The sequence below is a fragment of the Kogia breviceps genome, chromosome 5 (assembly GCF_026419965.1).
Source record: "Kogia breviceps isolate mKogBre1 chromosome 5, mKogBre1 haplotype 1, whole genome shotgun sequence".
Taxonomy (NCBI): domain Eukaryota; kingdom Metazoa; phylum Chordata; class Mammalia; order Artiodactyla; family Physeteridae; genus Kogia; species Kogia breviceps.
The window spans coordinates 138,490,776-138,514,786 of NC_081314.1; the positions used below are offsets into that span (position 1 = coordinate 138,490,776).

The following is a 24,011-nucleotide window of genomic DNA, read 5'->3' on the forward strand; positions in this document are numbered from 1 at the left end:
AGAAATAAGGGAAGTAGATCGTTTATTTTCTGATATGAACACTACAATACCTGTACTACCTCTTTCTTTGTCTTCCTCTTCTTTCACCTCTGAGTGATGATAAAGACGATGGCTGATGTACAGAACAAAGTCAGAGTCCTGGGGGCATCTGTGCTCCTCATTAAACTTGTCCCTGATTCACGGCTCCCTTCCCAGAGTTTGGTTTTATAGGATAGTGAGGTATGCTTCCAATAAAATCCCATTTTCACCTGAGCTACTCTGATTTTATTTTTGGTCTCTTACAAAAAGGATCTTGAATAATACAATGTCACTGACTTCTTGGGCAGATAATAAAGATAAGACAGAAATAATAAATTCTCAAAGAAAATACCCAAGTCAAAGGCAATTGCGTTAAAAGCTGATGAAAACTTTCCTATACATTTATTCTTAACAGCTTCAAGCATGCTGTAAAGCTATACATTTTCTAAGTCTATATGAATATTTTCTACAGAGAAATGGCAATTTCAGACTACTATTAAATGCATACTTTATTTGTGTGAATGTCTAGGACACAAGTATAAATATATATTTTTGCAAAATGGTATTAACTATGGATTAAAAAAGAAAACCAATAAATTAAATGTCTCCGGTAAATTTTTAGTTTTACGAGGGTAGTAAGGGAGCAGCTCTATACAATTCAAGTCGGATGTGGAGAGAAGAGCTTCTATATAGCCAAGTCAGTCAGTAGTCTTCAAGCAGATGGACTGTGACTTTTCTTTTCTCTGGAGTCTTCAGTCTAACTACAGACCGGGGTCCTGTCAGTGAAGGGCTGCACCAAGGACAGTTAACAACTATGGTCATCTTTCTATCATATCTACAGACAAATACTGAAAAGTTTTAAATGTTCTGTTATGGCGATCAAACTCCCAATTCTCTTCATCAATGGATATTTGAGAGTAAATCCCAAAACTTAGGTAAGTACTTGTATATGAAGCAAGGTCACACTAAGCATCAGCAATTGTATAGAAAAAAAAAAAAAAAAAAAAGAAAGAAACAACAGTAAGACAGAGGACTTGAAATAGGACTAGGACCTATAACTTACCAGCTACTTCATCACCTGGTTGAAAGAATGATACCTTGCTTCCAACTAAAGAGTGGAGAAAATTAATAATCATTATTTTGAGGTTATTAAATATAACTGAATGATTAAAATAAATTTTAAAAGCCATGGATTAATAAAATTCACTAACTCAGAAAAAGTCAAGAACTTCTAGGACATTTTGATAGTCTGTAAGGACAGCAGGATAGAACATTTCAAATCTGGATTCTCTACAATATCTGGGCCATGTGGTTGTTGACACTGTGGAGCAGGATGTCTCTCCATTCAGCTAAGGATGAAGGAATAAAGGAAAATAATCCACTCCACAGCTCTTATGATGATTACATTGGATACACCGGGTTCCACTCCTCCTGAGGCTAGTCCAATCTGTCATTGTTTGAATTGTAAAATCTCTGACGCACAATGGGAATTCTGGTTAGAGTCACATATAAACTACTTTGATTTGGGATTATGGAAATAAGTTCAGAATGGTGCCAAGAAATTTTGGGGACTATACAGAAGTGATAGTTACATTTTCTCTTTCTGTGTAGAGGAAAGTCCTCCACCATCAGTCAATTCTTTAGGATACTTTTGTTCAAATAGTTACAAAAGGAAATGGGAGGAAAACACCTAAACCTCCATGAATGCCTACTTGTGCCCAGCATTTTACTGTGTTATCACATTTAATCTTCATGGCATACCCATTAAGTACCTATTATTAATCCTATTTAACAGACAAGGAAACTGAGGTGCAGCAGTGAAGTAAGGTAGAGCCTGAAATCTGGAAGTGGCGCCTCAGGCTGGCTCTGTCTGCAAAAGGGCCCCAGTTTGCTGCTTCTTTGGATCTTTTCCGTGCTATTATCCCCCAATATTTTTGGCTTCTGTACTTTTCTTTTTCCCTCCTGCTGAGGATTCTTGTCTACCTGAAATCACCCTGATCCTTTTTTCTTGGCTTCCTTCGTACTCCTCTTAATTATCCTTCAAACAGTGGCATTGCCAAGGGTTCCATGCCGTGTCTCCTTCATTTCAACTATCTCCCTGGATGAACTCATCACCCTTCTACAGTTTCAAACACAACCTATAAGCTGACAACTTTCGAATGTAACCAGAATCTTGTAAATCATTTCCTGCTTTTACCTGTTTTGAATTTCCCTGTTCCAGTCAATTATCAAGTTCTGCTGGCTTTACTCAGTATTTCTTGAATACATTCACTACCTCTGCCGCCCCTGTCTAGGTTATGGACTTGGTCATTTTTTTAAAAAAAATTAATTTATTTTTGGCTGCACTGGGTCTTCCTTGCTGCGCGCGGGCTTTCTCTAGTTGCGGTGAGCAGGGGCCACTATTCGTCGTGGTGCGCGGGCTTCTCATTGCGATGGTTTCTCTTGTTGCGGAGCACGGGCTCTAGGTGCGCGGGCTTCAGTATTTGTGGCACATGGGCTCAGTAGTTGTGGCATGCGGGCTCTAGAGCGCAGGCTCAGTAGCTGTGGCTCACAGGCTTAGTTGCTCCATGACATGTGGGATCTTCCCAGACCAGGGCTCAAACCTGTGTCCTCTGAATTGGCAGGCGGATTTTAACCATTGTGCCACCAGGGAAGCCCCATGCAGTTTCTTGCCTGTTGGTCTACTACCCAAACAGTCTTCTTGCCTACAGCCTGGTTTGCTTCAAATCCACCCTTCTTATGGCCACTCTAATACTCTCTCTACAACCCAATCTGAGATAGGAGGCTCATCATGAGTCTGGCCCTTGCCTACCCTCTTGTCTCATTTTTTGTGGGGGAAGGAATCAGTTTTCCTATCATCATGAAAAGATTCTGTTCACAGTATCTTTTAGTCTGTGATCTCTGAAGAATATTCTTGACACAGTGGTTTTTTTCTGCCAAGTACCTTGCCTATGACTCATGCCCAGAACTTAATTTTGCTCTAGTAACACCGAACTCCATAATTCTTACATACATCACGTCATTACCTGCTTCCTCATCTTTGCTCATGCTACCTTCTCTGCTGAGCGTGATTCTTGGACGAGAATTCTCCTCCTGTCCACCCCTTACTGTCTGGCTAACTTACTCCAAGAAGCCTCTCCTGTTTCTGCTGGCTGGTTGGGCACCTCTCCTTGGAGCTTTCAGAATGAATCTGCCTATACGTGTTTGTCTGCCTCTCCCCTAGATTGTGAACTCTTGGAGGGCAGGGACTGTCTTATTTATCTTCACATTCCAAGCACTTTGCAAGTGCTCATTAAATGATGAATAAATAAATGCATAATTGATTGATCATCTTCTGGCTATTTTAATTCTTATTTTTATTTTCATACAATCCAAGCAGAAGAAAGGAGAGGGAATAAAATTATGATTTAGTTATGTTAGAAGATTATATTAAGAGTATCAGATGTATTATAGATTAAATGTACAGGTGAAATTCATATAGTCTAACCCACATGATAATGCTCATTCATCCACTCACATATGCAAGAAGAGCAACCATAAACTGATCATGAACTATTAGCAGAAAATATGAACACTACGTTTATTCAGAAACAAATTATTTCAAGTACTTAGGCTTACTGTTCTGCATGTTAAGACCATGATTTACTAAAAGTTTTCTTTATTTAAGGCAATCATAAAATGTTACTGGTTATTTCTCCCCAGAACCAATTTCAGATGAGCAAACTGTTTACCTTTTAAATACTCCATTTTAGGCATACTTTAAAAATTTAATGTGAATGTAGTTACTGACCATTATATAAATTTTGGCCCAAAGGCAACTTATACAAGTAATTTATGCTGGTCTGCAAATACCATAAAAAGGATAATACTGGTTATTCTATTCAATGTGGTTACTCATGGATTTAAATACAAAAATCTCTAAATATTTACTAAACTGTAATAAGCTCTTCAATTATAACATACCAATTTAGTTCTAGTTTTCTTTTTAATTAAAAAAAGCGAAAACACTTCTGCATAATTAACTTTTGTATTTGAAGAAGTGTGTATAATTTTGTGTCAGTAAACCAATTAGCTACCATTTACTTTCTTTTACCTTAGAAAAGGAATACAGATACTTATAGCTGTAAACTTACCATCTAACACAATTCCAGCAACTTCTCTCCCAACAGGAAAGAAATCCTTCTCCATCTTCATTTCTGCTAGAAGCTAAATAATGACAAAGGCTTGAATTTATTGTCAAGAATAAATCCGAACCTCTTTTCATACATGAGGAAAGCAAGAGCAAAAACCAAACCACATAAAAAGCAAATATGACTTCATTTTTGGCATCAAGACAAAAAGCAAGTAACTTCACAAAACAGGTTCCTCTCTAGAGTAGGAAACCAAGTTTGCTGAGGAATTAGTGGACATGTAGGGCTTAGGTATGAGTATTACCATTCAAATCACCATCAACATACTTTAACATCTTTATTCTGCCAAATATGAAGGGAAATTATAGCCAGAACAATTCTCAGTTGGCTAAACGCTTTGTACCAGTCACCTCATTTGGGTGGGGTGGGTTTGAGTGTTTCTCACAAGCCTTGGGTTAGGGAGTAGGTGAGAAGTAGTGATGGATATACACAGGGAAACTGCTGCATAATCTTAGGCTGGAGCTTCTTCTTTTAAAGGATAAATTATTTATTTTTCATTTGTTTATTTATTTATTTTTGGCTGCACTGTGTCTTTGTTGCTGTGCGCAGGCTTTCTCTAGTTGTGGCGAGTGCGCGGGCTTCTCATTGCGATGGCTCCTCTTGTTGCAGAGCCACAGGCCCCAGGCGCATGGGCTTCAGTAGTTGTGGCAGGCGGGCTCAGTAGTTGTGGCTCACGGGCTCTAGAGCGCAGGCTCAGTAGTTGTGGCGCACGGGCTTAGTTGGTCCACGGCATGTGGGATCTTCCCGGACCCGGGATCGAACCCGTGTCCCCTGAACTGGCGGGAGGATTCTTAACCACTGACTACCAGGGAAGTCCAAACTATTTATTTCTGAGAGATTAGTATGTTGTTAGATTCTGACCACATTCAGCATTTGATTTTTAAAGTGACAGAGTGTACATAGATAAGCCTGTAGTTTAAGCTCCTTTTATATTTTTCTAAAAGTATAAAAGTTACTATACTTTTATAATAATACTAGAGATGCTGAACATATTGTAGATATGTATTTTAGGAACAGTAAGTAAAAAGAAATTGAAATAATTTTCTTGTGTATTTCCCTTATTTTTAAATTCTTTGATCTCCTATACATACTTCATTGCCAGAAAAGTCTCTTTCTCAATGTGGAACTTTACCCTTTTCCTAAGATGTTCACGTAACATTCTTACAGAAATACTCGGTGTTTTACAGTATTTATTTTTCATGCAGAGCTAAAATCATGGTTATGGCAATTGCACCCTGTTCTCCTTCACTTACCATAAGCATCTTCTCACATTCCTACAGTTTTCATAATCATTATGATTAACAGTTGTTGTAAACTCCAATTGATTTCACTGTAATTTACCATTTCTTTCTGTTAGACATGGAGATAATTTCCTAGACCAGCATTTGAATGGATTTTTTGTAGTTTTAAAAAGAACATCTTGGGGCTTCCCTGGTGGCGCAGTGGTTGAGAATCCACCTGCCGATGCAGGGGACACGGGTTCGTGCCCCGGTCCGGGAAGATCCCACATGCCGCAGAGTGGCTGGGCCTGTGAGCCATGGCCGCTGAGCCTGCGCGTCTGGAGCCTGCGCTCCGCAGCGGGAGAGGCCACAACAGTGAGAGGCCCGCCTAGCACACACACACACACACACAAGAACATCTTGGAAGGGCTGAACACAGAACTCTGCAGATAAGGAACAGTAGATTATTCCCAGTGAAAGGACTTCAGGGCATCTCACCAATTCACTTCTCAAGTCATGCTCATGTTACAGAATTGCCCAGTGGAAGCCTATACCTTCGTTCTGTAGTTTCCCTAAATGTGACTTTACTGAAGAAAACTTTTAGATCCCTAGAAATTATGCTGACATTATAAGCCAATAAGTTAAGGGTCCAATAAAACTACAGTATTCATCTTTATAAAACTGAGTAAATGGGTCTGCTCCATTTATCATGGCACATTTAACCATACTTTATTTATTTACCATTTGAAGACTTTCCATGTACTTCGTGGTCAATAATGGAAGATTACTGTGGGGTGGTGTGAGGTGGTGTATGAGAGAGAGAGACAAAGAGAAATGACAAGAAGAATATGAACCCTATCAAGACACTGACCAGAAATATCTACAGACTAGAGACTTAATAAATTAATTTTAGATTTCTAGTTTCTATCTTTACTATATTTAAACAGTCACTTCTTCCTTGATCATAGTCCTTAGTAATTATAAATTCTCAGTTTTTTACAATGTAAAGGAGTTTATATAATATTTTCATATAATAATATGAAATGCATGACTTCAATTAGGCTAATAATTTACCTTAATATAGAAATACACAAATGAACATTTAATCTTTTTCCTAGCTGTTCTGTTCTTCTAAGAATGATCATTTCTTCGTACTCAGAAGTCAGTTGTTATTATTATAATTTTTGTACGTTAAATATGTCGTGAAACTCTCATTTGACTTTTGGCCAAAATAAAAGCACCAATACCTTTGTATTTATACCTTTGTATTTATCTGGCTCAGAGCACAAGCTTTAACTTGAAGCTTCACATAGTTATCCTCTGCAACAGGAAGATTTTCCTAGAACCAAATAATAAAATAATTACACATTCCTTTGAGAATATGCCTTCATGTCGCAAAAATTTTCACACATAATTGAACAAGATCAAACAGACTCCAAATCTTACACCTAATTAACTGAAAAAGGTACAAGCAATTAACCTATAGTATATAATACAAAAGAATATAGGGAATTTGGGGGTAAAAATTTTAAAAAGCCTTAGTTAGGGTACATATTTTGAAAAGGTACTTAAGATACTGACAGGGATATATGTGTAGGCAACGAACACAGGATAACGAAGTAGAGCAACAAATACTATACCTCATTTTAATTTAAAAAATCTCAAAGCATCAAACCTTCATGCAGGGATAGCCTTAAACACATGCACATAATATATACACCGTACCGATTATGGAATTTTCTTAATGCTATAAATAAAGTTCGTTAGTGTCATTTGTCAATCTCTGCCTCATTTAACATCCGTCTTGGACATCTCAGCATGCCCCATGGCACTCTGGGGTCAAAATACAAACTTAATGGAACTTAGTTATTCCTCATGTTCCACAGCTAGATATAACTTCAAAGGCAAAGATATTTCAGACTCAGGTACTCAATGTCATCCACCAATGACACCAATAATTAAAATGCTTTCTTCAACCCCTGATATGCCCCAATATTAGATCAAAAGTTGGCTAGAACAGCTACCTGCACAGTGCCTCCTGTGTTCTATCAAAGGGATCACTGCATTTAATTTGATATGAACACAAAACTCTGGGATATCCCTTTTTAAAACTCAGATTTGATTAATATTTGGTGATAACATGAATATATTCAAGAATATCGATGAATTTGTGGATTTTACTCATGATTGTGTGAACCTGGTGATGACTGCTCCTGAGAGCCAATCAAAACTCTTAGACCTTTCATCCTGACCCAATGGTAGAAGCCAAGCTGTCTGAGGTTTAGACTCCTAACTTAAATGATTTTGGAGTTGTAGAAAGATAACACAGAAAAACTGGATTGTGTTCATGAGCTGAAAATTCTTATTACTACTATGAAATATACACGCTCTATGAAATACAGATAGCACTTCATTTTCATCCCTAAATTTACAGTGGGATAATGACTCTGGCCTGCCACAAACCTTTCAATCAATCACCAATGTATGAAAATTCTATTATCTATGCTTAAAGTGGTAAAAAACTGGAAACCATTTAAGGCTTAGTGAATGAGGAAACTTCGCACAGCTCAGAAGTTAGTGTGAAAAACAATGCTTTTCCACCTCTTTCATTTCCCAAAAGGAGAGAAAGTATTTTCTGAAATATGCCTACAATCTGAAAACTCACTTTACTGTAGTATTCAGAATAAACTGGGTTAATTTTGCAACACATAAGACTACTGAAGTTGTTCTGTTTTCCTAGTATCTTTTATGCCACCACCCCGAGGAACTAAAAACTCTTTTGTATCAACTCTTTGAAAAAATATAGTTATACCACAATATGAACCACTGTTTTCACATAAGATTAAAGTAATTTATAGGGTTTCACTTAAGTAATTTTCACTCATTTAGTTCAACTCAAAAAAATTTGTAACACGCCATTTAAAACTGGGTCTGTCACATATGGAATATACACTATCTTGTTTCATTTAATGATTAAACAATTTTTCTTACCCTTTCTTGGAACACAAATGTTATTTCTTCACTTGTAGAACTCTGTTGAAAATATAAGCCTTTCATAGTCACCTAAAAACAAAAAAAGAATACATAAAATAAACTAATCAAAAAAAGGTCTTCCAGATCAAATGAAAGTAAAAATTGAAAAATAGTGCTGGCAAAGGATAAAATGAAAACTCTAAGTGCTGTCTTCAAACAAATTCAGGTAATAGTTCTTGAAAGCAATCAAGATAATATGAAACAATCTCTGGTACGCATTTGAGAATGGGCTTATAGTTCAATCTTTCACACAAAGGTGAGCATGTGCTTAACTTCACTTTACTGTTCAATAAAAATTTTGAGATGCACTTGAAAAAATAAAAAAAAACCTTATGCAGGCCAGAGGGCTCAATTTTAATAACCAAAGGTGTCATTGAAAGGGCTTTCAAAATCTTTAAAAAAAAAGACCATTAAAAAAGGAAAAAGTGGACAATCAAGACACTCATTGAAATTGTACCCCTAATTCCTCTGTATCAGTTTATAAGCCATTTAACGGAAGCATTTAAACCTGTATTGTGCGGACTTCTTGAAGCATCTCTAAGGATTCACAGCTGTTTCTTTAATTTTCATAGTAACTGTATGACAAGACTTTTTTAACTGTAAATTTTATAGAAGTACTGTATAAAATACACATAGAAGGACTTCCCTGGCAGTCCAGTGGTTAAGACTCTGTGCTTCCAATGCAGGGGGTGCAGGTTCGATCCCTGGTCAGGGAACTAAGATCCCATATGCTGCATGGTGCCGCCAAAAACCCAAACAAACAAGCAAAGGAAAACTTACCCCAAAAAAATTAACTAAAAAAAATACACATAGAAAAGGTCACAGATCCTAAGTGTAGAGCCTGCTGAATTTTACAAAGTAAATGTGGCCATGTCATAGCAGGAAACACAACACTAGAACTCCAGAAGCTCCCTGGCTCCCCTTCTAATCACTACCTTCCCCTCCTAAGGATACTCAATATCTGAGTTTTAAGAGCAGGTTAGTTTCGTCTGTTTTTTACTTTATATAAATGAAATCATTCTCCTTTATGTTTAGTTTCTTTCTCTCAGTGTTATGAATTTCACTCATGCTGTTGCCTGTAGTTGTATTTATTTCATTCATTCTCATTGTTATATGGTATTCCACTGTATGAATAAATTACTACTATCCATTCCACTAAAGATAGACATTTGACTGTTTCTGGTTAAGGCTTTTACAAATTATCCTGTTAAGAACATTCTTGTATATACTTTTTGGTGAAAGTAGTAGAGTATTAACTGAATTTATTTTATGGATGAGCAAACTGAGACTTACGGAGGCTAAGGCACATACCCAGGGTCTCATAGCACCCGCTGGGCTAGAGCTGAGACAAATCAGGTGCTACCAACTCCAAAGTCATTTCTCTTAACCATTATATGTAATGGTTTTCTATTGAGCTGCTAACACTAGATGAATGACTTAAAACTAGAATCCTATCTCCTTTAGTTTAGGATTGATAATTAAGTGCTTGTTGACAGAACTAGCAACCCAACTTGTAAGGCTCACTGAAAAATGGAAATGTGGGGAAACTTGTCCAGAAATTATTAAAATTTCAAGATGGTGACAGCCAAGCATTTAAAGCAAGCCTGAGTCCCTTCTGAGTGTGAGGTCCAGTGTGACTGCATAGGTCCCGGGCTCATGAAGCCGGCCCTGCAAGCAGAATCTTAGTGGATCCAATGGATCTGTATAGTGAATTTTTACTGAGCAGTTCAGTAATGGTTGATACTTTCTAGAAGGTAATAATCAAATGCTGGAACTAAGAGAAACAAGTACACATTCCAGACATTTATCGAAATTATGTATGTAGCATCTATCAACAAAGTACATAAAGAAAAGAAGAGCCAGGTTGGAAGATTAAATTAGGTCTAGTCCTCTGGTTAGAGAAGCCCTCTGGGGTGGGTGTGTGCGCACGTACATACATCAATGTGTTTGCTGGGGTGGTAGGGGAGAGGGGAAGAATCTAAGCACAGAACAGCAGCTATGCCTTCCCTTTTACAGATATCTAAGCTCTTCTGCCTAGTTGTCAAGGCTGTCTAAGATGCATACCCACTGTCCCTAGTCTACCTTACTCCCCCCATTTTTCCAACACATACCCTGTCTGATCTAGTCAGTATGACTTCACACTATATGGCCACTGCTGTCTCAGGGCTCCAGGCACTGCCTGCTCTCTGAGACTGTGCAGTACTTACGCTATAGATTCTGTGAAGTAAGTAAAGCTCAAGTCCTACTCCCTATCTGAAATCACCTCCCAGTGACTTGCAATCTACCCCATCTGTCCCATGCTTCTAGATTTCATTGTTACATACTAACAAACAAAGACTTGCTTTATTCACTCACTAACTAGTGGGTTTTCCCAGCTATTGCTTCAAAGAATCAATATTCCTTATTACGAAATAAATAAACATCTGCGCCTACTCAGTCTGGAGCTACTGGAGTTGCCGTTTTGAGAAATGAAATAATTACACACCAACACCTTGATTTCAAAGTGTCTCCCTTTGAAATTCTGGAAGCCACCGTCTTCCCTGCCCATTGCATCTGAGAACATACGGCATGTCTCCCAGATCAGCTGTCACATGGATCTCATACTGTATGCACCTCCAGTTTAAAAGACCCTGGAAGCTGTTTGTGTGAAACCCTAGTGTCCCTTAAGACAACTGTTATATATATAATACTGCCAGTATTTTTGGTCTGATCGTCCTACATAGTTCCTCCAAATTAGGTTACAATCAGTCTGGCTGGTAGAAATAAGTAATGTTTAGTTGGTCCAATAAGGGAACATGTGGGAGCAAAACAACCCCTCAAAGTTACAAAGTGAAGAAAGAGAAGTGTTTTTACAAAAGTGGCCAGAAGAAAATTGAGGAACTATTACTTGTTTTGCAACTCCAAAAATGAATACTAAGTTCCTTTAAAAAAAAAATTAATTAATTAATTAATTAATTTTGGCTGCGTTGGGTCTTCGTTGCTGCACGAGGGCTTTCTCTAGTTGTGGCGAGCGGGGCTACTCTTTGTTGCGGTGTGTGGGCTTCTCACTGCAGTGGCTTCTCTTGTTGCAGAGCATGGGCTCTAGGTGCACAGGATTCAGTAGTTGTGGCAGGCGGGCTCAGCAGTTGTGGCTCTCAGGCTCTAGAGCACAGGCTCAGTAGTTGTGGTGCACGGGCTTAGTTGCTCCGAGGCATGTGGGATCTTCCCGGGCCAGGGCTCGAACCCGTGGCTCCTGCATTGGCAGGTGGATTCTTAACCACTGCGCCACCAGGGAAGTCCCAATACTAAGTTCTTAACAGGGAGAAAATGGTAGAATGGATGATATTCAAGTCCCACTAAGTTTCTTAGGCACTGGTCCAGATTAAATGGAACACTTAGTCCATTACTTAACAAAATTTTTATTGAATGTAAAGATATTTGCACACAGGAAATAAAATAACTGAACACCTCATAAAAATATAAATTAAATGTATACTATTTATCATGCCATTTCCAAGGATGAATGTCATGCAACCTCAAAATTATATATTCTACTGTAAGCTTTCCTTTATCAAAAAAGTGCTACGTTAAACTTTTAAATAAAAATAAATCTGTTTAAAAATATAGGCTGATGGGGCTTCCCTGGTGGCGCAGTGGTTGAGAGTCCGCCTGCCGATGCAGGGCACACGGGTTCGTGCCCCGGTCCGGGAAGATCCCACATGCCGCGGAGCGGCTGGGCCCGTGAGCCATGGCCGCTGAGCCTGCGTGTCCGGAGCCTGTGCTCTGCAATGGGAGAGGCCACAGCAGTGAGAGGCCCGCGTACCGCCAAAAAAAAAAAAAAAAAAAAAAAAAAATATATATATATATATATATATATATATATATATATATAGGCTGATGTAAAAAGCATAAAGATTTTAAAATTTTCCAGGTACATCTGATTTTAAATATATTTGACATAAGTCCACAAATCGAAGATTATGGTTGTAATACTTTAAATTTTTATAATGGTAACATATTAAAAATTTGGAGAAACAAAAATTAAGACCTCTATTTTAAATAATTTTTGGTACAAAGCAGAATAAGGAATTTGCATAAATTAAACACTTACCATAAATAACACCAAGAGAGTAGTTAAAGAAAGTACTAATCTTTTAAGGAATTTCTAAAAAAAATCAATGTGAAGAAATTTCAAATGGGTTCATCTTAGTTATAACAACATGAACTCCACTTGCTCTTCCCCTTCTACACTATGCCCCAAGGAGCTCATCTATTAATTATTGTAAATAAAACCTCTACAGATCATTCCTTACTACACTTTCAGACCAAAAGTGTTCTGAGTATCAGATCAACCTCAAAATCAACGTACATAAGACTAGACTCGTTTTTTTTCCCCCAAACAAGATTTTGCTATACCAAACTTTAGTCATCGAGGATATTTTAGAACCTATCATAATTCCTCCCTCTGCATTAAGTTATCAACCATAAGGCTTCCTTTTCCTTTATAATGTCCTGGCTCACCTGCTCATTTTAGATGTTAGCACAAGCAATGGGCTAACACTGCAATGCCTCAGGCCTGGGCTATGGCCACAGGCTGCTGAATGGCTTCCTTTCTTTCCTTCATCCAATACACCTGTTACTCTATGGACAAATTAAGCCTGAAAGTCCAAACTCTTCTTATATGCTCAATTTTCCATTTTCCCCCCAATACAAACTTTACAATCTGGTGGCCACTTCAGGTTCGGGATTCAGTTTTAATGCTTCTAACCCACCCTAATTTATATTTTAAGGAAAGCACAGATACACTGTCAAGCAGCTAAGCTACCAAAAAAACCAGATGAAGTCAACTCTGAAACGTTGGCCCATCATGCTGGGCCTAGTGTACAGCATTATGATACTAGCTGGATTGTTAGGGGTAAATCTTCAGTTATATTGAAGAGGTGAGAATACTAAGTTTTAACAATGTTCTTACCCATCTGTGGGACTTTTCACACATATCCACATATCAGACAAAGAAGTATGTCAAACCATGTACCCATAAAACATATGGTCAGCATAATCAAAGTAACTAATGGAGGTTTGGTTCAAATGCCATACTTTGCAGGTTGTGGAGGAGACTGGTAGTCCTAACTAGATAGGCCAGCTCTGCTTCTTAAAGAGGTTGGCATAGCTCTACATTGTGCAGGCAACAGTCTCTAGAAATCCGTATATTTTAAGGACACTTTACATAAGCAATGAATACACAGGTGTTTGGCTACACACTGTACTGTTCTCCTGGGTCTGTTACAAGGTGGGCATGGGAGACACTGTGATAGTGGCTCATACCTAGCTAAACCTGGAAAGCATTTCTAGCTAATAACATGTATTATAAGAACTTTTTATTTCACATTTTAGGTATATAATTTAAAACTTAGGAAAATGCATGAAGTTGCAATGGTCCCTCTTACTAGATGGATTTAAACTAGAGGCTGGATACACATTTACAGTGGCATCATAAAGGATATTCAAGCATCAGTTGAGGGGGTTGGGGGATGAGATGACCATAACAAAGTCTCTTCTAATTATGAGAATCTAGATTTATATGAACATTATCAAGACATACTCAATTGAATTTATACAAGTGACGCATAATCTTTACATCTCACACAACGTGAGATCTAGAGATAGATGAAGAATTAGGAAAGGAAAAAAAGTTTTTTAAATATGGGCTTTAGGCGGAAGCAACAAGAAGAGGCCTTTGATTGGATACGTCAAAATGTTGCCTTATATATGCAACAAGTGGCTTCAGCAATGACCTTTAGAATCGCAAAAGAATTTTTGATTAATTCTCCTGCCTCCAAGAAAGCTTAACTATTGTTATTTGTTGATTTACAAAATACCTTTTCACTTAAGAATTCTTACTAGTAGGACCCCCTTGCTAGTACTGCTGGGGGGTGGGTAGTGGGTTGAATGGGATGGTTATTAATTGAAAGATTAGAAAATTTTGTTCCACTCTCTATCTGATGTAGGGCCATTTAATACAGTAAGATCTAGAACGACAGAAACTTACCTTTCATTTATATTTCTGAATTAGCATCCTATTTTCCCATATGGTACTACTGGGGAACAGTGGAGCCAATGGTGGCACGAATGGCAGTCATCCCTTCCTGCTGGCTTAATCATGTGACACTGGGACAATGCAGGTGATGAGGGAGATAAGCAACTGAGGGATCCTCCCTATATCCCTAACACATTCTCCCTCTTCTCCAACTGTCTTAAGGGATGTTCTTCTCCACAGACTAACATTATTGCAGTTTGTCAACACTTAGTTTTCTAAATCACTATAGGATTTTAAATCATTTCTTACTTCAGATGCAAAGCAGGAACTGTAATTTTGATTAAACATTTACTAATAAATTCACAATCAAAGGAAAATAATTCATGAGATGTCATCTTTATTATAATGTATAAAAAGAGAAGAAAATTATTTTGCAAAGTACTACATTTTAGCTTTATGTGGATATGTGTGTTTTTGCTTTTCTACTCATAAAACTGTCATTAGCTCAACGTATACTGTTTATTGGGTCTAGAAAAATCATAAATAAAGCTGTCTTTGAACTATTCTATGTGAAGTTCACAGGAGCAAGAGAACATTTTTATCAATTAAAAAAAGATTTCACCAAAAACAAACCCCCAAAACACTGTGATTCCATAGTGAAACATTTTAAGAATTCCCAAGCCTTCCCTTTTTCCTCCTTCAAGGAGGTACACAAATGAACCAAGACACATTACTGTCCAGGGTATACTACTGGTTCAAAGGCCTATATATCTCCTTGAGGTTTTGCACACTCTTCTTCAATCTAGAATTGTGATTTTGAATGCACAGCACAGAGAGTTGTAAAACTACCAAAATATTTCACTGCAACTGACAGGCAACTTTGCCTTGTATGGTGAACCCTCTCTTTCAAATCTGAATGTCTCATCCTCTGCCATCTAGAGCAGAGGCATCAATAAGTTGAAATCAGTGATAAAAGGTAATAATTATACACTGCAATGATTGATGTATACGATTTAGAAGTCATAACTGACCCTACCCGGAATCCTGGCTTTCCTCCTTATTCCCTGTATGACTTGGGCTACATAATTTTAACCTTCTGGGCCTTAGATTCCATACCTATAAAACAGGAGTAATAGCAGTAGCTACCTCAAGGGGATACTGTAAGGCTTAAAAAAATACATGCAAAGCTCTCAGTACAATACCTGGCACACAGTAAGTGCTCAATAAACGTTGACTGTTTTTACTATTATTTCTGTAAACCGAGCAGAGAACTTGTAAAGTATCAAGAGTTCCAAAGCCCATCTCACAGAGCAGCGAGGGGTTCTGTCCAGTGCAACTTGAGTTTTAACACAATTTCGGCCGTAGGCTATGACATCATCTAGATCTGTGCCACTAGCCACCAAGGAGCCCTTGAACTGTGCCTAGTCGGAACTGAGATGTGCTGTTAGTGCAAGATGCACATCAGATTTCGAAGACTTAATATGAATAAAAAGAGAATGCAGAATATCTCGATTTTTAAATATCTTATTATGTATCGAAAAGATAATATTTTATTTTTTATCTTTGGCCACACTGCGTGGCTTGTGGGATCTCAGTTCCCCAGACCAGGGATGGAACCGGGGCCCTTGGCAGTGAGACCTCGGAGTCCTAACCACTGGACGGTCGGGGAAATCCCTACTTTTTTTTTTTTTTTTTTTTTTTAAAACGTGGCTCTCATTAAATCTGCACTCAGAGCTGATGGAGAACCCGGCTGCTCATGACATGGACTGGCAGCACCTGAGAGCTTGTCAAACTGCAGATTCTCAGGACCGCCCAGACCTACACAATCAGCATCTGCGCTTCAATATGATTCTGAGGTGGTTCTCACGCATTGCTCCAGAGTGTTCCTCTGTTGAGCTTACTCTGGAGGACAAACCTGGCCCTACAGTTACATAAATGCGAATACCCTGGCTTTCAGTAAGTGCTCACCGAAAAACAAAAGTGGAGGAGAAAGCGGCGGTAGGGAAGGAGTAAGGTAGAAAGAAAAAGAAACTCCAAGTAGAGGAACAAAAAGATGCAGGAAGGGGAGAAATCCAACCTGGGAGATTCAGTGGAAGGGAACTTCCAGACTTCTGCCTCCATAAATGTGGAAAAAGATACAAACTGAGGTAAAATCTACCATCCAAACCTGTAAGGACCAGGAAATCGTCAGTCAAATCAAGTCTTACCCGCCCCTCAGCGGCCTCAGCTGAGCGAGGCCTGGGCCCGAGAGATCGGAGGACGGTAACCAGCATCCGCCCCAGGGCTGGACGGTTCGCCGGGGCGTCTCCCGCTCTTTCCCCCAAGGCCCGGTTTCCCGAGATACGCAGCACGTTTCTCGGCACTCACCTGCCTCGGAGCAGCTCCAACGGCCTGCACCTTCACCACAGCCACCTTCGAGTCCTTCTGCAGAGGGCCCGCCCCCTCTGGGCCAGGGGCTGTTCCCATTGGCCAGGCCGCTCGTCAGTCTCGGAGGCTCTCGGACTCTCCGAGCCTGTAGGGAACACTATAGCAACCGAACATGGAACTACATCTCCCGGCATGCTCTAAGGCGATGCACCAGGGGCTACCGATAAATGCGCGAAGTCCTAGTTGCCGAAGTGTTCAGTTTTATGCAAATATCAGTTAAAGACCACACCCTTCCTCATTCCAACCGTATCCCCATCATCTTTGGACTGTGCCCCGCCTCTTTTTGCCTCCACATTGTTCTCTCCTTTAACACTTTCCGTTAGTTAGTTGAATGCATCCTAACTAGTGTCTCGCCTCGCACAGCAACGGAGAAATGCACCGAAATCGTGGAACAAAATATGCCTAAGCCCCGTCAGGAAAATCCCAAACCAGACGTCTCCAGTTACGCCTTCTGGAAAGGGGGTGGGGAGGAAGGAGAGCCCGGGTCACGCCCCCTCTGAACTTGCTGATTGGTTTATTCGGCTGTCACTCCGTCCTCTTTCATTTTTCTCAGCTGCCCCTCCTTTGGTTCCCCGCGGTGGGCGTGGCTAGAGGTAGGGGGCGGTGAGGAGGTGTAGGCCCCTTCTTCCGATTGGTAGGTTTTTTTGTCCCTACCCACCCGGGGGCGGAGATGGAGGGGTGGATGGGAGCAGGGTAGGCAGCCGAGAGAGATGAGGAGATAGGCGGGAGCGAGGGAGCGAGGGAGGGAGTGAAGGAGGTAGAGAAGAGCGGAGGAGAGGGGAGGGAGTGCAGCTTGGTTGCTCCGTAGTACGGCGGCTCGCGAGGGAGAATCCCGAGCGGGCTCCGGGACGTACGGAGAGGCAGGCGGGCGGGCGGGCGGGGATGGTGTGCAGGGCTGCGGCTCCTGCGTTCCCTTCCGCTGCGAGTGAGCTGCACTGATTTGTCCCTGGGGCGGCAGCGTGGACCCGCCTGGAGATGAGGTGAGGAGCGGGCTGGACCGCGGCGGCCTGGACCGGGAAGGCGGCTGGGGCGGGGGTCGGCGCGGGGGTCGGCGCGATGGCCGCCTGGGGCGCCCGTTCCCCGGGCCGGTGCGCGTCCCTCCGGGCGCCCTTCACCCTTTGCCGTACGGTCGGGAGGCGCGGCACCCGCCGACCCTGTGCCTCGTCCTTCCTATTCTCCCTGGGGCTGCGGTGGGGCGGCCGGCTGGCGGGCGCCGGGAGGCCAGGGTTCCGCGGCGGACTGAGGGGGTGGCGGCTACGGGACGGGCTTCGGGTTGAATGGGCGTCCGCAGCCGTGGCCGGCGAGCGGGGTCCCTCCTTCTTCAGGGGGGACGTGGGGCGGTCGGTCTTTCCAGGGCTGACCTCGCTGCCCTCGGACGCCTTGAGCCTGGCAGGCCGGCCAAGCCTCGCTTCCCCGCCTGCCTCCCGGGGATCCGGAGCTCGCGGGGAGCGGCGTCGCGCCTCCCGCCTCTCTCCCCCGGCCTCGAGTCCCCGGCTCATCCCTTTTTCTCTCTCCTGTGCCTGCAAAATCCCTGTCAGTGAAGGACAGTCAATGCCGTTTGGCCCTGAGTCCTCCTGCTGGGGCTGTCTCTGATGGTATTTAACGGAAAGCGGCTCTCCTTTCAGTGGGAGCGTGTCCCCGGGTGTCTGCCGTTCCCCTTCCTTTCTTTACGCACAGACACGGCTTTACGGTGTGGACCGAAGGCACAATTAACCGGCTCTCGCTTGAACGAGGAAATGTAATCAGAATCCCCAGGAAAAGGAAACCAACGAGGAATGGGTTGCGCCTTCCTTTACTCCTTGTTTGCCTTTGGATTAGAAGGCAACTTCGTAGATTATATTTCCTATAGACATCTTTTGTTGTGATTCAGACTGAAGGCGTTGCTTTTGAAGAAATAAATTAGCGGCTTCTATGTTGAGTTGAAGGCTATGGAGATTTTTGGTGGCCTCTTAATATGAAAGTTTCCTTTAGAACTTTGCCATCATCAGTGCTATTCTGAAGGCAGCACCAGCCTGAAATTTTAAATACATGCTGACTCCGGACAGATGCGTTTCTTTGTGCTTGCTTATCTGCTGGCATCCTACTCTTAATGTTTCCGTAGTTGGAACGTACAGATAATAAAAACAAGTACAATAAAAAGTATAGATAATAAAAACAAATACCATACCAAAAAATGCATCTGGAAAATCTCAATTCTGTCAACGGGGAGGCAGTTTTTACTAATCTCTTTGAAAGGATGAAGACCAGGCTCAGAGATCTCATGGATTATGTGGTGGACAGGATCTGAGGGAAGGAACTGGGGCCATGGATCCAGCAGGCCAGCTGGTTTATATAGTGCTACTCTTAACCTCTGAAATAGGAGGAATGTATTTGTTGGGATACCTTTATTTTTAGATGACTTAAGGTGCAGAAGCTTAAACGCCCCCCAAAGTTATGATTTCTACCTGTCACTGAGAACAAAATACTATGTGTTTTTGTACTCAAATTTTTAATAGTTTACTTGAAACATTTATGTCGTTTTGATGGTTGTTTGCTTATTACTAAAGAAAAAACCATTTTAAAATATTGAGTTCTTTCTGTAGGAGGTTTGTAAAGAACCCAGAAACTTTAGGTAAGCTAAATTGAGAAATGAGGGACACTAATTTAGTGATGGTTTAAAAACTATTTAAAACTTCTTTAAGTAGTAGCTCCAGTAAGGAGCATTTCTGATACAACTTTTTTTTAAAGGCTATTTCTTTATCTAATAATGTATCTATTGAAATTGCTGAGGCACATGGTACCTTCCCAAAAGTCTATTATTATTCTGCCTGAGTAAGAGAGGAAATGAACAAATTTTTGATGTACTTTGGAACCCTGTGGATTGTTCAGATACTAAGCATTGTGAAATAGGGCATAAAATGAGTGGTAGCAAGTTAGTTCCCTGAAATGTTTGTCTCTCTTAGCTGTTTTTTTTTTTGCAGTTGATTAGCAATTTCCTTTTTCTTAATGCTTATCCCTAATATTGGTAGTAAAATTCTGCTTAGGTTCATGTTTTCTCCAAATAACTAGATTAAGGCAAACTCAAATCTCCTATAATGGGGGTTAAGAAGGCGGTGCTGGTAAATCCCTCTACTCTTACTCAGCTTTTTAATTTGCTAGATTTGTGAATTATAGGGAATTAATTACAGGTCGGTTGGGTTTATATTACTCAGTTCACATTCCACTGCCATAGAGCTTTTCTCTTCTGAATAATCATTCTCTTCTGAATGGTTCCACTTACTGGCGGGTTTCTCGGAGTCTGGACCTCAGAACACTTACATCAGCATTACCTGAGGTTCTTGCTGAAAATACAGACTCCTGGAATCTGATTTCCAGCAAGTCCTCCAGGAAGTTTTCTTGCACAGTAGCGTTGGAGAACCACTGGCATTGTGCTTCCTTCTCACTGAGCATGTCCTAAGACCGTGTTTTGAAGAGGATAGCAAGTTTTTTCAAGAGACAATAACTCTTGCGCCTTAGGCTGCTAATAAAAAACTATGAAGTTCAGGTATGTGACACGCCTATAATATAAATTTCAGAAGGGCAGGGACTTTGGTTCATCGTTGTACCTCCAGTGCCTAGAAGAGTGCCTGGAGGAACTTCATGAAACACTTGAGTGAATTACATCATAGTGAGGCCACGTCTTTAGACCTTTACTTGTAAAGTTAATCTTATCACTTTGTAGTCATTGATTTTAAGCTAGGAGCCACCGGTACTGTACCCCAGTCATTTCTGTAAGTTTGGTTGGCTTTGAAAGGAGAGAACCTTTCCCGAGCTTAGACTGCTCAAGGCGATAAGCTGGAAAGAAGGCTCCTAGCAAAATGTTTGCTTAGACTCAAAATATAAATTTAAATCACAGTATAGTGGTAAATTACTATGTTATCACTACAGTAAAATGCCATTTTATAAGCTATGATAAGCCCAGCATAATGCAATAAAAATTGGTTTCCAAAAAATGTAGAAAACTGGTATGTTTTCTGATTTTATTTTTCATCCTCGTAACATATGACCTTCACTCCTGTTTTTCAGAGTCCAGCACAGGACTCAGTCCCATAAATAACAGCTTCTGTTGTGTAGTTGAGGGGATGGAGAGTTAAGAGTGCACCATCTAGAGAATATTGGGTTTCACCACACATAGTCTGTGACTTTGATCTAGTCACCTAACCTCTCAGTGCCTCAGGTTTCTCCGCTGAAAATGGGAATAGTTGTAGTAAAATTTAATACTTCTAGGTGCTTGTTTAAGTTTTTCAGATATATTCATTTAATAAATGGTAGTTACAGTGATTGTAAAAAGTTGAGGTATATAAAAATATATGAAACTCTAGCTAGTCCCCTGAGTTTTTGTACTACTGTACTTTATGGTAGTGAGTAGAAATCCATTGCTTAAAAAAGAAGTCCCTTGCTAATTTCTTGGCACTAAATATGTATAATTTTAAAATTATAACAATAACTAAACATTAAAAGTATTTAATAAAACATCAAGTTCTATGCAGATTTTTTTGCTAAATAAAGATAAACCTGTCATCACTTTCAGCTTACTAGTATTATTTCAGAAAGAAACTGATAATCAGTTTAGATAATCCCTTGTATTTTAAAGAATCGCATGTTTATGGTAGAACAATTGAAATACAGAACAGCAAAAAGTAGAAAACCGTAAAATACTTAGAGGTCCACTACCTGAATACATTTCTCTCCAGACCCTTTTTCTGTGTGCATGTGGCTATTTATATACAGTTTTTGGTAGCAAATATGGGATCCTGCTATACATATGATTGTTTTGTAACCTGTACTTTTTTTCTTAACACCTTATCATGAATCTTTTCATATCTGTATAGTCAGTTATAATAGTAGTTGAATAATATTCCATTTTATGGGTCTGTGATAATTTAACCAATTTGTTTTTATTAAATATTAGTTTATTTTTTTTCCACCACTATAATCAGTATCTCTGCAATGACTATCCTCCATGAATCTCTATATATACTTTTGAGATGTTTTTTCCTTAGGATAAATTTCTAGAGCTGTGGTTGGTTTTTGATACATATTTCCAGTTTGTCATTTTGAAAGGTTGTAGCAATTTACACTCTTAGCATGGTGTATGAGAGTTCCGTTTCCCTCCCCCTTCCTTATTTAGGGAATGACTTAACCAGTGACAAACCTAGTGAACTGTTTTCATTTTTAGGAAGAAGAATGGGATGTTATTGTGACCAGTTTGGTGGTGTGATATGGGAAGTCAGAAAATTCATACACCTGTCATAATGATAGCTAACACTTTTTTTTTTTTTTAGGGGGGGTGGGCTGTGCTGGGTGGATTGCGGGATCTTAGTTCCCAGACCAGGGATTGAACCTGTGCCCTCTGCAGTGGAAGCACGGAGTCCTAACCAGTGGACTGCCAGGGAATTCCCGATAGCTAACATTTATTGAGTCCGTTTACAGCATTTTATAAGCATTAACTCACTTAATTTTCACAAATTCTTGGTTTTTTAGATGAATATGACTTGGAAACCAAGGTACCTGCAGTTAAGTAACAGAGAGCCAGCAAGTGGTCATGCAGATTCGTTACTCTAGAGCCCAAACTCTTAGCCACAGCGCTGGATTGCCTATTTCCTGCACATGTTTTACAACATTGGCGGTACTTTTTACATTCCCGATTTCTGTTTTGAAATAACCTAGCAGTTTCTTGGCGTGCATTAATTTATAAAGTAGGTGGGGCACAGATTTGAAGCCCTTTCATTGAGGAGTTCGTCGCATAAGTTAGCTCACAAACAAGCCTCATGTCCTGTCTAGCACCCACCTCTCAAAGCAGTGTGCTCCCCTTTCCTCTGTAGTGGTTTCCTAAAGCACCCCTGCGTGAGAAACAGGATTAGAGTCACAGAGAAGACTAGTGAAATTGGAAAAGGCAGTTTATTTGTGGTGTGGACTTGCCTTGGAAACACAGGACAACGTACAGAAGTGTGATTAGGGAGACAGCCGGGAGGGAGTCTGTCCAAACATTTCCATGTCGGGCAGTTTGGAGATTTGAAGTGCCCGCTGGAAGTTCAGTTCAGGAATGCAAAGGTCTCACTGTAGAGAGCTGTCACCCATCCATTGGGAGACCATTTAAAAAAAAAAAAAACCCTTCTATTCATAAATGTGATGGTGGAATATTAAAGTTTTGTTGCTCATGACTGTAGCCCTCTAACAAGGTGAATTTCCAGTAAGCTCATCTGTCTGAATTCATCATTGCTCTCTTCATCTTTTTCTAGTAGGATTAATGATTGGCAGCTTACCTTACTAGCTTATTGCCCAGAGAGAGGGCTGGTGAAATCATTTTGGCTTCAGCTCTCTGGCCTGAGATTGTGCTGCTCAGTCAGGCAGGACAACCATGGCGCAGTTTTAAGCTGGACACCAAAACCCACTCTCACTGTTGTGAGGGCTGGAGCTCCACCCAGGCCAGGTGAGAGTGGTCCTGGGGGCACTTTACTCCTCATCCAGTGGTGGAGCCAGGAGGTGAACTGAGGGATGCGATAGAGTTTCGGATTCAGCTGAATTTGAGAAAATATTGTTGGCCAAAAAGCTCATTCGGACTTTTGCATAACATCTTACAGAAAAACCCAAACGAACTTTTTGTGAACTCAATAACAAGGTCGTAGCAGTTGGTCAAAGTTTTTTTTAATCCTTGGTGGTTAAAATTAAACGTCCTCTCCCTAATGCAGCTAAAAAAAAAGTTAGCTATCATTGTGACAGGTGTATGAATTTTCTGACTTTCCATATCACACCACCAAACTGGTCACAATAACATCCCATTCTTCTTCCTAAAAATGAAAACAGTTCAGTATGTTTGTCACTGGTTAAGTCATTCCCAAAAAAAGGAATGGGGAGGGAAACGGAACTCTTGGACACCATGCTAATGCAGGAGGGCCAGCTTTGGATCCTGTGTGCCTTGGTGAACCTTTTGACTTGTTTCTCTGTCAGGGATGGTTTTGTTCATCCCAGCATTTTGTCTGCAAGTCCTTCTGGCGACTGGTGGATGCAGGGAAATGGACAAGGCCAACTGGCTTTTAGTGTCATGCTTTCACCAACCTGGTTATGAAGGACACTGATTCTTACGAT

The 24,011-nt window shown here is 40.4% G+C and overlaps 2 protein-coding genes across 8 annotated transcripts in view; one reads left to right on the forward strand and one right to left on the reverse strand.

The window, feature by feature from the left end:
* Positions 1–17,363, reverse strand: part of CRYZL1 (crystallin zeta like 1) — a 34,774-nt gene extending 17,411 nt beyond the window's left edge. For 2 of the 4 annotated variants that reach the window (XR_010840841.1, XM_059064460.2), the window contains exons 1-5: positions 16,845–17,306; positions 8,420–8,491; positions 6,690–6,767; positions 4,152–4,224; positions 1,082–1,126 (exon numbers count right to left, since the gene is read on the reverse strand). Coding sequence is in view for 3 of the 4 variants with exons in the window: in XM_059064460.2 (XP_058920443.1) it covers positions 1,082–1,126; positions 4,152–4,224; positions 6,690–6,767; positions 8,420–8,491; positions 16,845–16,943 (367 nt within the window). In the remaining variant the exon portion in view is untranslated. Of the gene's footprint in view, positions 1–1,081; positions 1,127–4,151; positions 4,225–6,689; positions 6,768–8,419; positions 8,492–16,844 lie in introns of all 4 variants that reach the window. The other 2 variants (XM_059064463.2, XM_059064459.2) reach the window with 2 other exon arrangements.
* A 197-nt stretch (positions 17,364–17,560) lies between these two features.
* Positions 17,561–24,011, forward strand: part of ITSN1 (intersectin 1) — a 227,602-nt gene continuing 221,151 nt past the window's right edge. For all 4 annotated transcript variants that reach the window (XM_059064443.2, XM_067035034.1, XM_059064441.2 and 1 more), the window contains exon 1: positions 17,561–17,884. The gene's annotated coding sequence lies outside the window, so the exon portion shown is untranslated. The remainder of the gene's footprint in view (positions 17,885–24,011) is intronic.